Raw genomic sequence first — 14,445 nt, forward strand, 5'->3', positions numbered from 1 at the left:
GTGGCACGCTCTTGCGACAACGATCGGACGTGTGACCAGAAGGCTTTGCGGGCCGTCGCTCGGAGGGACCAGGGCCAGCCGCAGTCCTGTGAGATTCCCGGCTCTACGGTGTTGCCAGTCGCTGTCCGCCGGTGGATTTCTGACCGCAACAGTTACTTCCACTGTAAGTAGTTTAAGCCGTGTCCTAATGTAACCGCAAGTTTGCTTTGTAACACGCATATAACCGTCGTGAGTCAGTCCGACTGCATGTTTTAGTTTTCGAAGCCAGCTACATAGTGCTCCACTGCGATACATGGATACCAACGGCAGAAAAGACGATCGAGAACGTAATCTTCCACGTGTCAGGCAGTGGTGAGCCGAGAACTGGCCGACTTGTAGCTGCAACCTCACTTCCAATTGAATTTTTTTAGTTTCGAACCCCACTTCCAAGTCCAACTGAAAAAAAAAAGTCTTAGTTATAACCCAAGTTGCAACTTGTGCACGAATCATAATACAAATTCGGCGGTGCAAAAGTTTATTGAGCACAAGCTTAATTAATTCTTAGTCTACCGAGAACTAGTAATTTTGATTACCTGTAGCTCTAGGATTGCACATCCTTTCCCATTACATAAATTAGACATAAAATTAGGTGACAAGAATTAAGTTTTAGAAGGACCGAGAACGAAGCCGTGTCCTAATTTAACCGCAAGTTTGCTCTGTAACACGCGCGCGATTCATCGCACATAACCGTCGTCAGTCAGCCCGACTGCATGTTTTCGTTTTCGAAGCCAGCTACACAGTGCTCCACCGCAGATACGTGGACAGCAACGCCGGAAAAGGCGATCGCGAACGTAATCTTCCACGTGTCAGGCAACGGCGAGCTGAGAAGTGACCGACCCTCGCCACTAGCCCAATCAGAGGACTCGAGTTTATAATTTGATGGCCAAAGCAGTAGTCGGCATTCTTAATGCTAGCGATTACGGCGGGCTGATCCGCGTTCTCTGAGACATTTTGTGCAGACGTCGTTCTCACGGAAAATCGAAGAAAGCGAAAGTTTATCTGAACATCTCGGTTCCAGGAAGGAGCTACCAGAGAGGCAAAGGAAAGGACGTAGAGAAAAATAATAAAAAGAAAAAAGTATTTAATAGTTAAAGAGAAGTGGTAGCCGCTAGTGTGAGCTGATGCTACAGAGGAAGCAGCACAGTCCACTCCAAATTGCAACGGTCCTACCGTCCCGGCTTCCTATAAATAGGCGTCTCCACTTGCGGTTTGACAACAGCACAGCCAAAAATACCTTCCTCAAACAGCCACTAGCTCTTAACTCAAGCCTCAAGCTCGATCGTAGAGTCTCCAATCTAATCCTTTGCAGAAGCTCGATCGACCGAATTCCTAGGTCATTCATGGACTTCGACTTGCTGATGAGCTCCAGCCCGGAGGCGCAGCTGGCGCTCATGAACACCATGCTCCAGCTGGAGCAGGCGCTCAACGACCAGTCCTTCACGCCGGACGCTTCCCCGCCGATCTCTCCCGTGCAGACTCCCTCCCAGAGCCTCTCGCCGCCGCCGCACGTGTCGACGACCTGCGCTGCTGCCGACGCGGCAAACGGCTACTTTTACCACCAGGATTACCTGCACTCCCCTCCCGCCGCGTACGGCAACAGCGCTGGCGGGCACCAGGAGTACGTGATGTCTCCTGGCGCCGTCACCACCGGCGGCGCGCCGCAGGGGTACTCGTCATCGTCGGACGCGATGCGGGAGATGATCTTCCACATCGCGGCGCTGCAGCCGGTGGAGATCGACGACTCGGAGGCGGCGCCGCGCCCTGCGAAGCGTCGCAACGTGCGGACCTCCAAGGACCCGCAGAGCGTGGCGGCGCGGCTGCGGCGGGAGCGCATCAGCGAGCGCATCCGCGTCCTGCAGCGCCTCGTCCCGGGCGGCACCAAGATGGACACCGCCTCCATGCTGGACGAGGCCATCCACTACGTCAAGTTCCTCAAGTCACAGGTGCAGTCGCTCGAGCTCGCCGCGGCCGCCACCGCCGCCCACCGCGCCGCCGCGTTCGGCGCCGGCGCCTACCACTCCGCCCCGATGCAGCACGCGCCGTGGTAGCTCGCCCAGCGGCGCTTCAGCTACCAATAATCGTCTCGTTATCAATTGTCGCGCGCACCAGCTCGTCGTCCTCGATCGCTTTTGAAGTTCCCCGGATGATCTCTGTAGCTCTGTGCTTCTGTCGTCTGTGTAAAGATGTAGAAACCTAGCTTGTTGTAGTTACGTTTATCGTCGTGCTTGTTACCGCATGCTAGCTAGCTCTACTACGTGGTTTGCTCTCCAAGCTTTATTTTGGACTCGCAGCCCGTGCATGCTTGTACACTCGTTTACCTTATTATCAATCTAGTAGAATTTGTCATGCATGTTGCAACAGTGTGATCATCCTTAAGTTCCGTCCGCATGCATGCACCTGAATGCATGAGCAAGAACCACTGTCCTTTCACCACTCGCTCGCTCGTCCAGGAGTACCACGTACGTACGGCGGAGGCGCAGCGCCGATCGACCTGACCACTCTACAAAGTTGACCGCTCATCAATGGCGAGCTCAAAACATGCCAGGGAGAGGCCGGCCGTACCTTTGCTTCTTCCATGTCGTCACGCCGTCGGCTACCTCCGTAGAGCAATAACTACTTGATCGGCCGCTGCTCCGTAGAGCTGCCGGCCGACGAGGACGCCGACCGGCCGTACGCCCGTACATAGCCCGGCCGGCACGGCTACGTGACTCGCCGACGAAGCAACCGGAAACCGAAGCATGAGAGCTAACTTCGGCGAGCCGCAACGGTAAACGATCGATGAGCCAATATTCGTCTATGTCGTCCCGGCCGGCCGGCCGGTAGGTCAGGTGTGCGCGGCAGCCGCTGCAGCCGTCGCGTGCTTGCCGCATGTGGCAGTGTCTGTACCATCGTCCACCGGCCATGAATACGGGGTCAAGCCAACAGTTCGGGGTCCCCTGATCGATCTAGCTAGCAGTTGTTGTTGTTTCGAAACCGTTGCCGAGTTATGGCCGGTCGATCGAGCCAGTACTCAGTAGCATGGATCGATGGTCCAGCCGGCCATGGATCGATCTATCGTTCGGTAGTGTTCGGTATTGTTGGCTCTGCCGCGCAACTTGTTTGTGGTCCGTCGTGCATTGCATGGACCGGTGGAACCGTCACATGGTTGGAACATGGAATATATGAGCATTAAGATATCTGTCGTTGATATCGTATAACTTGTGGGGGATCGATCGTGTCTTTGTGATGATCAATAATTGATGTTCTTTGTTTGTGCTCTCACTAAACTATCACTCCTAAGTCGATCCTAACTATTTAATAAGGACCTAAGGAAGCTTCAGCTCGGCCATGGTAGTCACGCTTTTGATTGAGGCGTAGCTAATCACGCTCTCTCCAAGCTACTACTGCAATGTAATTATGTAAGTTGCCACGGAGAAGATCTCATCTCGTCCATCAACGACGTCAGAGATGACCCCATCGAACTGTGTATTCCATGCATGCATGTAGATTTGTGGGTTCAGCCAACAGTAAACCTTGTCGATGGACCACCGGACCTGTAATCTCCGCCATAAATCCGCTATCTACCGCGTCGGAACCTAGTCACCTTTCATGTCGTTTTCAGCAAACTAGTCCGATTTAGAACCTACATATTATGAGGTTTTAGCTGATGGAAATTTTACTCTAAAACATAGTTCAATGCTATCTTCTATACAATCCTATAGATTCTAATCCAACGGATCAAACAGTATAAATAGAAAAAAGGTCTAAATTAAGGATATTTGTGCGTTCAGCCAATAGTAAACATTGTTCGATGGACCACCGGACCTGTAATCTCCGCGACCAATCCGCTGTCTAGCGCATCGGAACCTAGTCACCTTTCATGTCATTTTCATGGCATATAGTGTCGGTCTGTCCACCAATCAAACCCTAGTTCTCTATGCGGGCATGCACATGCAGGGGTAAACCGAAAGCGCTCACGGTAAATGCCCGCCGGTTAACTGACCGTGGTGAAAACATGAACAATGGTTAACAAGATAAGTAAAAGTGGCGAGGGAGAAAAGGTCCAAATATAAATCAGATTTAGATGATTAGATCACGTACGCTGAAAAATGGACAAAGTAGCACTCCACTTCACTAGCTCACTGATTAGCCAAAAGAGATGCTACGAAGCTAGCTAGAATATATCCACGTCTTTTCGATCGCCACGTGGCAGTTAGCTAGCCGATAGTGAAGTTGTGCTCCTCTGTGACCCACAAGGACGCCGTGAAAAAGAAAAGTTTAGACGCGGTTTTGAACGTTTCCAAACCTAGCTAGCATCGGTAGTTCCTGTCGGCGACGACGGCATTTCAGCAACAGCTCCATAGCGGCCGCTCTCAGCTGACCAGGAAGCTAGAAGAACAGAGCCAGATGCGATCGATCGAGCTCAGTTCAGCCGGTAACATTTCACACAGCGGTCGCCGGATCGCCGCCACGTCGGAAGGAATCGACGCCGCGGTCGCCGGATGCTCGCCATGTCGCCGTCGCCGCGAAAGTCCGGCCCCGCCCGTCGCCGTCGCGGCGGCCACGCGTCGGCCGGCGAGGAGCCGCGGCCCCGCCGGCGGGGCCAGGATCTGCTCGCGATCTTGGACGACTCGGGTGCGTCCCCCCTGCGCGAACCGGAGGCAGGTGCTGGATTGATCATCATAGGAAAAAAATTAGGAGCGTCACGCACCACCAACGCCACGCCGGCCGCCGTATCTCCTCCCCTCGATCTCAAGTCTCAACCAACCTGATCTCGTCGAATCTCTCCGGTCTTCGCTCCCTTCCTTGCTTCCAATGCTCGATCGATAACGATCTTTCTAGTTTCGACGCTCTTTTTCTATATGTTTAACTCAGTTTTTCAACCACTTTCTAGAATTCTGGTATATAGTCGCCGTTGTTTTGAGATACTCTGCAGGACAAATCAGGCTTCGACGCGTGTGATCATCTGCCCTTGTCCATCCCGTTTCTTTGTCCCCCTGTCTGTCCGTACGTCTCCGTCCGTGCCCATTTCTTCTCTATCAGCAGAGTGTATGTTGGTGTGATATACGAGTCGTTGAAGGCTCACGTAGAAAGGAACGTGCCATTGAGGGGAACAAGAGGGCGTCGCATCGGTCCCGTCCCGTGAAGTGCTTGCGATCCATGGCTGTCTGCAGGTTCGGGATACGTGTGGTTTCGACGATAATTAACATGTGAGGCATTGTATATAAGCTTACCAGTGCTTTTCTCATCATCCAAATATTGCCTTGCTTTAAGCCGAATTCGTGATCGGATTTGTGGGGTCTGGTCCTGATTTGGGCCCGCGCACCAAACCGCGAATGAAATGTTTGGGAGCGGGAGGAAGGCTGGTGGATGCTGCCCCCGATTGAGAAAGAACATTGTTGGGCAGGCAGGATGCATGCACCTTAACCACCCGTGGAAATGGACTAGCTAGGATTCTTGGAAGGTATATACATCTCTTCTTCGAACCAATGAAATAATACATGAAACAATGAAATATGACCACTAAGTACAAAGCGACTTTGTGGCACTGTGTGTTGTTGTCTTCTCTATGCTATGACGTGTAATGTGATTCCTAGCAATCTCTTCTGGATACTATGTGATATCAATGATCAATCCATAAACAAGATCGATGGTTTGGGCTAGCAATTGCAGAAAGATAATCAAGAGCCACCAAAAATTTCCAAAATCTCCCAATTTTGAGATAACATTTCAAATTTTGGAATGAAACACATCCGCAAGTTTGAAAAGCGTTCGCTAATTTATTTTTATTAGATGGACGAAATGGCTAATTAGTTAACCAGCTAGCGAGGTGCAACTCTGCATAAGTAACCACTTCGGTCAAATCTCATCTTCGGCTCCTCCATTTTGTGCTTGGTCGTGGTGTCAAGACCCCCCCCCCCCCCCACACACACACACCAAACATAGGCAACACACAGAGGGGGAGACCTAGTAAGCACCAAGTCAGTAGAATGAAAATGTTGAGGCGTGTCGCCGTCGTAGTGGAATTTTCTTGGCACAAAACTAAGAGAAAATGGGGGATTGAGAATAACCGAATTGAAGCCACTTAACTGAATTATGGGCTCGTATGACTGAGCTTTTTCAACCGACACAATAAAATTTACGGATCTAGAGAGATATACATAAGTTTCGTTGAATCTTTTTCAAGAATATTCTCGTTGAATTTTGATCAAATTCCTCTCCCCTCCAAAGAATCCATGGCATGCCAATCTTTAAAATAAACAGCCATTACTTGAGTGGCGAATTAGTGGTGTGCTCATCTCTAGACCCTCAAAGGGATAAGTACTACATTTGACACAAACACTAACTAAGCAATAGCCTATTGGCGGTGTGCCAAAAAACAGCTTTAGTGGAGTGTACACATCTACGGTATATTGTCGCGGGTATGTGTTACTGGTGGCGTGCCATCTACCATGCCGCCTGTAAAATGAAATATCGGCAGCATGACACCTGCCACGCCACCAGTAGTGTATACACTAGTGGCATAACACCCGTATAACACACCACTAACGTTTTTCCAAAAACATTTTTATATTATTTTTGAATTTAATGCAATATTAACATCTATATTATGTATTATTATAGTACCAACATTAACCACATACTGATACGTCACCAACAATAACTAGCAAAATCTGTTAGCACAGAGTATGAACAATAACACTAGCAAGTTTCAATATTTATTATATGTATCATAGATAGTATCAACAACCTTCTTATTTACTTCGGTCGTTGCAGATCACATAGAACCTTGGATGATTTGCTTCGTAAATATACAACCAGAGCCTCGCTCAAGCTCAAAGCCTTTTTTTTGGCAAATTCTCTCCAAGTGTTGGCACCTAAATTTGTTGGTCCGGTTCGTTGGCAAATAGAACATTGTAGACTAGTGAATAGGTAGTAGCCGCGACTAGGGGGGGGGGGGTTGAATAGGCGCTATGCAAGTTTTAGCCTTTTTCAATTTTTATGCGGAAACGGAATGTAAACCTCGTGATTGCTTTTGAATGTAAAGTATTCCTACAATGATGCAATGCACACAAGCAAGTGGAACAAGTAAAGAGAAAGTGTAAAAGAAGCGAAACAATGAGGGGAACGGTAGCGGAGACGACGCACAATGTGTTTACCATAGTTCCCTCCACCAAAAAAGATACGTCTACGTTGAGGAGGTGTGGACCACGAAGGTGCCAACCACCACAAAGGAGAATTCACGTCTCCACTATCAAGGATGGTCAAAACGGCGGTTCCTTCACACAAGGTTGAGGCAAACTCCTAGTCACGACAAGATCTAGGGCGAGATACTCGGCAACAACAAGGACCCCCACATAAAAGATCTAGGATTTCCAAGTCCACTAAGGAAAAGTATGGGGAACGCCAAATTTCGGGTAGATAGGTGGATCTAGCCCCCCTCCTTCGATTCCCAAAGTTTGGAGGGATTTGGTTGGCTAGGGAGGGAGATCCACTCGATTTGAGCTCAAGAACAATGGAGGAGAGAGAAAGTCTTCGTGAATCTCAGATCTGATTTGAGGAAGAAGAGCGCTCCCTCTTTTATAGCTCGTACGAGGCTTGTAGCCGTTGCAGCTCCCAAGGGGGTTAGAAGTTCCGGGTTTATTTACCCCGGAAGTTCCGGCCCCCCGAAACATCCGGTCTTCTCTTCAACTGCGCTTGGGCGGAACTTCCGGCTGGCCCGGATATTTGGGACCAGAGGAAGATAACCTCCAGGCCACAGTTCTGTAGCTGGCCAAACTTGGTCCTTAGCCGATTTGAGGTGGGCCGGATGTAATTCACATCCGGGGTAACTTCCAGCCAAGAAGGTCGACTTGGCACACACACGGTATAGGGGGCGGATGAAAACTACATCCAACCCCAAACTTCCGGCCTGGCCTTTTTGCCATTGAAATCATTTGGCACCTTGTGGGTGGAACTTCCGACCGCTTGGGCGCCGGAACTTCTAGCCTGGAGTGATTTCCTGTTCTTCCTTTCAAATCATCAACACAATGGCTTCCTCCTCACATGTCCTCTTCCACCAAGTGTAAAGATCATATACCAAACTCAGATGAACCAGATACAAGATCAAAACAGATGGTGGGTCATCATCCATAGTGCCAAACATGATTCCTACACACTCGAGCACATATTGTAAAATTCTAATTCAATTGTTGTTATCAAACACACAAAACACTAAGGATAGAGCATGCTCTTTCAACTAGGACATTATCGATGGTGTTAATTGGGCCAATCATGTTCCTCAGCATGTCAGCTGGCCACTGCTAAGGTCTCCTCATCAATGTCAATGTTGAGCTTCTCCAAGAATTCACACCATTTTAAGAAATGGATGCTCTAAGCCGCATGTTTAAAGAATGATAAGTAGACATTTTATAGAATGAAATCAGCCACGTGTTGGGAGAACTATAATTAGACATTGTTAACTATTAAAGAAACAACCACGTGTTGAATCAGAACATAGCATCTTACGTAGAAAGAAAATCATAATCTCTAGATAAAATCACCTAGATCTACCCCTAGCAACATAAATTGCTGGTAGTTTACTACCTGATGGGCCTCCATGCAGCCTTGGGTGGCCACACTTTGCCCCACAGGATGTCCATTTGCTAAATTAACAAATGAAAAGAAATAAATAATAAGACACTCTAAACACTAGCACGATTCTAAACTTACCGACATAATACCATAGATAACATGTTAAAAAATTAAACATCCTAAATACAATAGGTAGTATGCATATTTGATAACTGCAAGTGCACATGTAGGTGTAGCTAGTTTCGAAATAAGAGTACGGATCCCACAGAGAGCCTACCGGCTGCGGTCTTAAGAGTTTTTTTTGTGATAAAGTACTAAAGCAAATGTTGGAGTTGGCTTTGGTTTCAAGTAGAAAATATGATTGATTGAAAGGTGATTTAAATAACGATTTAAGTAAATTAAAATAACTAACAAGATGAAGAACAACACAGTGTGAAAACATTGAAACTGTAGAGGGCTAAAACGGTTCTCGTGGATTGTCGGATTTACCACTAGCCTTTAGGTTGGTGTTTCAACTAGATATTATCATCTTTTATTCATGCATGTATCAGGGAGGAGCTCCTAAGTGGGTGATTGAAGACCAACTATCTGATCAATCACCCCTCATAACCACAGTTGTGCACCTGACAAGCCACCTCAATACACAAACCAAGGACCCATCGATATGTATATGCTTCATTAGTCTCCTTTAACCCCCCCTCTAGGCACATGATGATAGATCAACGTGAGGGTATCACTTGATGCCTCCTTACCATCACATTCCTAGAAGTAATTCCTTCTTTTGTCCCTAAGGTAAACATTGTGTGGAGCTCTTCGCACAACATCAAAAGAGAGAAGTAAACCACAATGCATAAACAAAATATAACCATATTTATTTCACACAATAATATTTGCTAGGGTTTGTCCATCTCCCCAAGACCTAAAATAACAACTCACTCATTGAGGGAAACAACATCATCATAATAATAAGGTAAAGAGGGTACATGAAAAGGGATGAATACTTGTGCAAATCCACAAACGAGTACATGAAATACAACAAGATAGGTGAAAAAATGGTGATTTTAATGAAGATGACGGAGATGTCGTGTGGTGGTAATGGAGATGATGCCCAAATCTTTAATGATCCGAGTAGCAGCGAGGATTGGTGTCCTTCTGCTAGTTCCCCTTCCAGAACCCTTCTGGAGGTGAGTATTCTATATTTTCTAGTGTCTATAAATGTTGGATCTCAAATCTTTTTGCATGGAGTGAAATTATTTGAAGAGACGAAGGTGGTGAAGGGTCATACGACCGCACCATACGCCCCCCCCCCCGCCATACCAATGGTCGCCAAAATCTCTGATTGCTTCGTTTTTACTTGTTTCTCTGCGACGTTTTTTCCCAAGTGCTAAGGTAAATACCTTTATAAATTTAATGGCCTTCAGTCAGTGTATTTGTGTCCAAAAATAGCCTCTCCATTGATTGATTCCATTCCTTCCTTCCAATCAGGGATCATGTTGAATACTAACATAAAAGGTGTGCGCGAGCGCGATAAAATACCAAAATCCTATTAGTACTTATGCAAAAACATTAAATAAACATGATTAAAAATTTGGACAACGAGGGGTTGGCCCAATGGCGGGGGTTGCACGCCATGGTGGACACTGTGGAGCTTGGACACGGCCCCGACAAGGTGCGGTGGCACCTCAACTCTAACGGTACTTACTCTGTCAAATCGATGTATCCAGTTCTTGCACAAGGGGCGATGGTAGGCCATTTCTGAGACCTTTGGGGAGCGGTGGTGCCCCTCAAAATAAAAATCTTCTCCTGGCAGTTGGCTTTTGACAAGTTACCTTCGAGTATGCAAATTGTGGTGCGCCACTGCCCCTCGAACGGCGCCTGTGACTTATGTGGCGCCCAAGAAGATGCCTCCCACATTTTCCTTCCGTTGCTCGCTGGCTGGGTTCGCTTGCAGTGTCCTCCAACAGCTTTTGGGGTGCGACTGGAGGCCCTCTAATTTCGCATAGTTTCATCACATTCTCTCTAGCCTCTTGGGCTCGCCTAGAAGACTACTGTGGATCTTTTTCCTTGCGCAATCGTGGGCATTGTGGCATATTCGTAATAAACTAATCATTGAAAAGAAAGCTATTTCACACCTAGCTAATGTTATTTTCAAAACTATGATCTTCTTGCAACTGTGGAGTATCAACTCGAAGACTAGGGATAAGACGGGGCTATGCTGTATGCTCAATGAACTCCGTGAAATCTACTCCACCATGAGATCGTCCCCTGATGTTGTTGGCCTGCTGCTATTGGGTTTAGTGGTACCCTGTGTTAGATCTTTGTCGGCTCCTAGAGCTTAGTTGGTGTTTTATTTTGGCTAAGCTGTACGCCTCAACAGTTGTACCCGTTTGAACTATGTGAGACCTCTCCGGGCTTTATTATTTTAAAGTCGGGCATTCCCATACCTTTTATCTAAAAAATTATGCTTAAAAATGTAAATGTTGTGTGTAAAGGAGCTAGGCATGCTTTCCAATCTTACAAAGAGACTAAAAAAATGGATCATACCCAACATCAAATCCCAGATCGAGTATGAAGTAATTCATTTAAGTGAACTTGAGCATCTACGTACCTCTCTTTGTACTTGTCTTGAGACTTATTGAGAGTATTTTACTTTGCTTTCTCTCAAAGCTCTTGTTTCTTTTCTTTCTTTTAATTGGTATTTTGTGAATCAAACTAATGATCTGCACACTATCAAAGATCTGTCTCATATCTAATCATTAACAAAAGTGTGGAAAATTCTAATATTGATGTTACGTACAAGTAGAATATAACCCATTCCTAATCCATACATCTAATAAAATAATCACCGGTTGAAAAACTTCAAATATAATAAAGACTCGAAATTCACAGATATAATTCTTTCCATCCTCCAAGGGAGCTAAAGTTATAACTTATAATGAAAACTTTAAAGTTAAATTAAATGTGTGCAAAATCTTAAACATGCTAAAAACTGTAAGATAAATTATAAGGTTTTATAGATCTCCCCAAGCTTAGAGTTAAGCTAAGTGGGATCAAACAACTCATCATGGGCACCTAGTTCTTCCTAGGCGTGTAGTAGATGTCTTAATCCTTTTCACCATTTGAGCTGCAAGCGTTAGTAATACAAGTAAAGGCGGCAAATAATTGTTCAATGTCAGCTTGCTGCTATTCTATTAATTACTTGAACAAAGTATTCAACTCTACCATCGATGTCATCAATATTTTTATTAAGTTCTTTGCTCATTATCTATAGTAGACATCAACTCCTTCACGAGAAATTACGAAACACGATTTCGGACATGCGACTGTAGATGCTCTAACTTGGTGAGGGTGATGGACTGATGCTACAATAGTATACAAGCATGTGAGGCTATATATACATTGCACTAACGTTTCTATAATTGAAATCTATACTATATATTAAGGACGGTGGAAATCATGGCCTCACACATGGTTACTGTAGAAAGCTGAATTTTATCCAATGAGAGTGTGCCACATCTTCTTAACCGCGTACGACATGTCAGCCTTAACTAAAGAAATTATGTATTTTTTTTTATGTTTTTCTCTTTTTATTCTTGGAAGGTAACTTTTCGACATAATTTTCCATCCATAATTTTTCACCGGCAGTTACCCTATTGTACGTTCTCGACGGTGAGTAATTCTCTAACAATAATCATTTGATAGTAATTTAATATTATTTTTTTCTATTCTTCCAAAATAATTATTTGACACATTTTTGCAGCCCTAATTTCACCATGGTGATTTTTTTGACTTCTTTGATGGTTATTTCTCGACATAGACTTCGACCTCAGCTATGATCATTCAACATTAATCCTCATCGGCGTGCCGATAGTTATTTAATTTGAATTATCAACCTCAATAGAAATTTCCGTACAATAATTATTTAACGGTACCTTGTCAACGACGCGTAATTCTTTAGCATTAGTTTAGTATTTGTTTTTGTTCATTTTATATTCTTTGACATTAATTCTTTGAAACATATTTCCAGGTGCAATTTTACTATAGTAACTTTGAAGGTGATTTGTCGACTTCTTTGACGGTTATTTCTCGATACAAATCTTTGACCTCAGCACTGATTATTCGATAGTAATCCTTCATCGACACGCTGGTAGTTATTTGACACAAATCATCAACCTCAATAATATTTTTCATATATTAATTGTTAACAATACTTGTTTGATGATGCGTAATTCTTCAATCATAATTTTCAAACGTGCACGGGGTGCAATCTTCAGCGGCAATATCTTATGCGTATTTTCCAAAGGTGCAGAGGCATCAATTTTCAACTGCAACTCCCCAATCGTAACTTTCCGTCTATAACTGTAACCGCGAGAAATTAAATACTCCACTATTCGCCGCCTCTTTTATTCTAAAAAAAATATAGTACCTTGTGTTGATCATGTCCCGATCATTTTGCGAGAAGTACTACCTTCTTCCACAACAACTTGGACAAAAATATTACTACATTATCCATCGTCTCTTCTATTTGAGAAAACTGTTGCTGTTTTTTTCATTAATCGTATCATGATTATCCTGGCGCCGTGCCAATGCTTCCTAGTCAGTCTTGAATTTTTTGAGCACTTCTGGTTCAACGATAAGCCATAATTTAGGCCGCACAAACTACCGCTCTCCCTCATATTTCGGCGGGGTACATACACACCCACTGGTTTCAAATCCATTAGGCATCATCAAATCTGAACACGTTCCAACCAGCATCACTGGCCATATGCATGCACTTAACCATCCGGGACTCCGGGCCTCGCACTCTCCTGAGCAATTTCCGTTTCGAAATCAAGACAGTCTTACTATGATCACATCCAAACAATGGTCGGTCACTCGCTCATTGGCCCCGATGATGGATCATAGTGGATTCCTAGTCTGCATCTACAGAACACACGTCGAATTTTCACACGATCTCCTGTTCTCTTCCTCGCCGCGCCCATCAGGATCACAGTGGGGTGGTAGATAGACTAATACACGAGTAGGACCATGGGTACTGGGTAGGGCAGCCGCCCAAGTCCCGGACCCTCGCCATTAGATGCGCGTTAGCGCGTACAAGCTCGTACCACCACACCCCAACCGTCGGTACCCGTCGTCACCAGCAAGTGATCACTGATCAGCGCCCGGCGGCCGGCACCACGGATGTCTGCCACAGCCATTGAATGCGGCTCACCTAAAATTGTAGCGACCGATCGATCGATCGATCGAAGAGGACGATCCTCCTAGCTACAGGCAGCAGCACGCGGCCAGCCCTCGTTGCATGTCTCTCCGCGGGGCGGCCGCCCAAGACCTGAACCGGCCCATATGGCCCCCTTGCCTTTGTCGGACGGCGACACTGCTCCATCAGCTAGCTTGTAGCCCGAGCAGTCGAGCGCTGTACCAGATCAGAGAAGCTTGTTGCTGACACGAAATAATTGTATCTTGAGTGTAAGTGTATGTGTAACAGTACTACACACCAGTGATAACGAACGTCGGGTGCATGGTTCCAGTTTCAAGAGTTGCTAGCTGCCTGGTTACGATTACAGGGTCATGGTTAGCCAGTAGGAATCTTCAGGAATTTCAGTCTAACCCGACAGCGTATATACTTTGTGCATCGTGGTTTTGTGGTGGACTGATGTGTATCCAAAGTTCCAAACTAATTCTCCGGGGATAATTCTGGTTTTCCACAGGAGTAGAACAGTACCGTGCTGCAAGACTTTAATCCAAGTTCAAAACATAGCACGAGAGAAACAACCAGCCTTGTGGAGGATGGACATATGCTGAAGGTGGCTGACAAGGGTTGTAGTTGTTCTCTCCGTTGTTCTCTCCGTGTTG

The 14,445-nt window shown here is 45.8% G+C and overlaps 1 protein-coding gene across 1 annotated transcript; it reads left to right on the forward strand.

Annotated features, from left to right (window-relative positions):
* The first annotated feature begins 1,268 nt into the window (after positions 1-1,268).
* On the forward strand, positions 1,269-2,389 carry LOC124654508 (transcription factor HEC2-like). The gene has a single exon (XM_047193510.1). It carries the CDS (start codon positions 1,380-1,382, stop codon positions 2,085-2,087), a length of 708 nt encoding a protein of 235 aa, XP_047049466.1. The 5' UTR covers positions 1,269-1,379; the 3' UTR covers positions 2,088-2,389.
* Positions 2,390-14,445: the final 12,056 nt, after the last annotated feature.

Source organism: Lolium rigidum, chromosome 5 (genome assembly GCF_022539505.1).
Source record: "Lolium rigidum isolate FL_2022 chromosome 5, APGP_CSIRO_Lrig_0.1, whole genome shotgun sequence".
Lineage (NCBI taxonomy): Eukaryota > Viridiplantae > Streptophyta > Magnoliopsida > Poales > Poaceae > Lolium > Lolium rigidum.

Excerpts from the sequence above, each read along its gene's own strand:
- LOC124654508 (XM_047193510.1), top strand. The coding sequence starts at position 1,380 with ATGGACTTCGACTTGCTGATGAGCTCCAGCCCGGAGGCGCAGCTGGCG.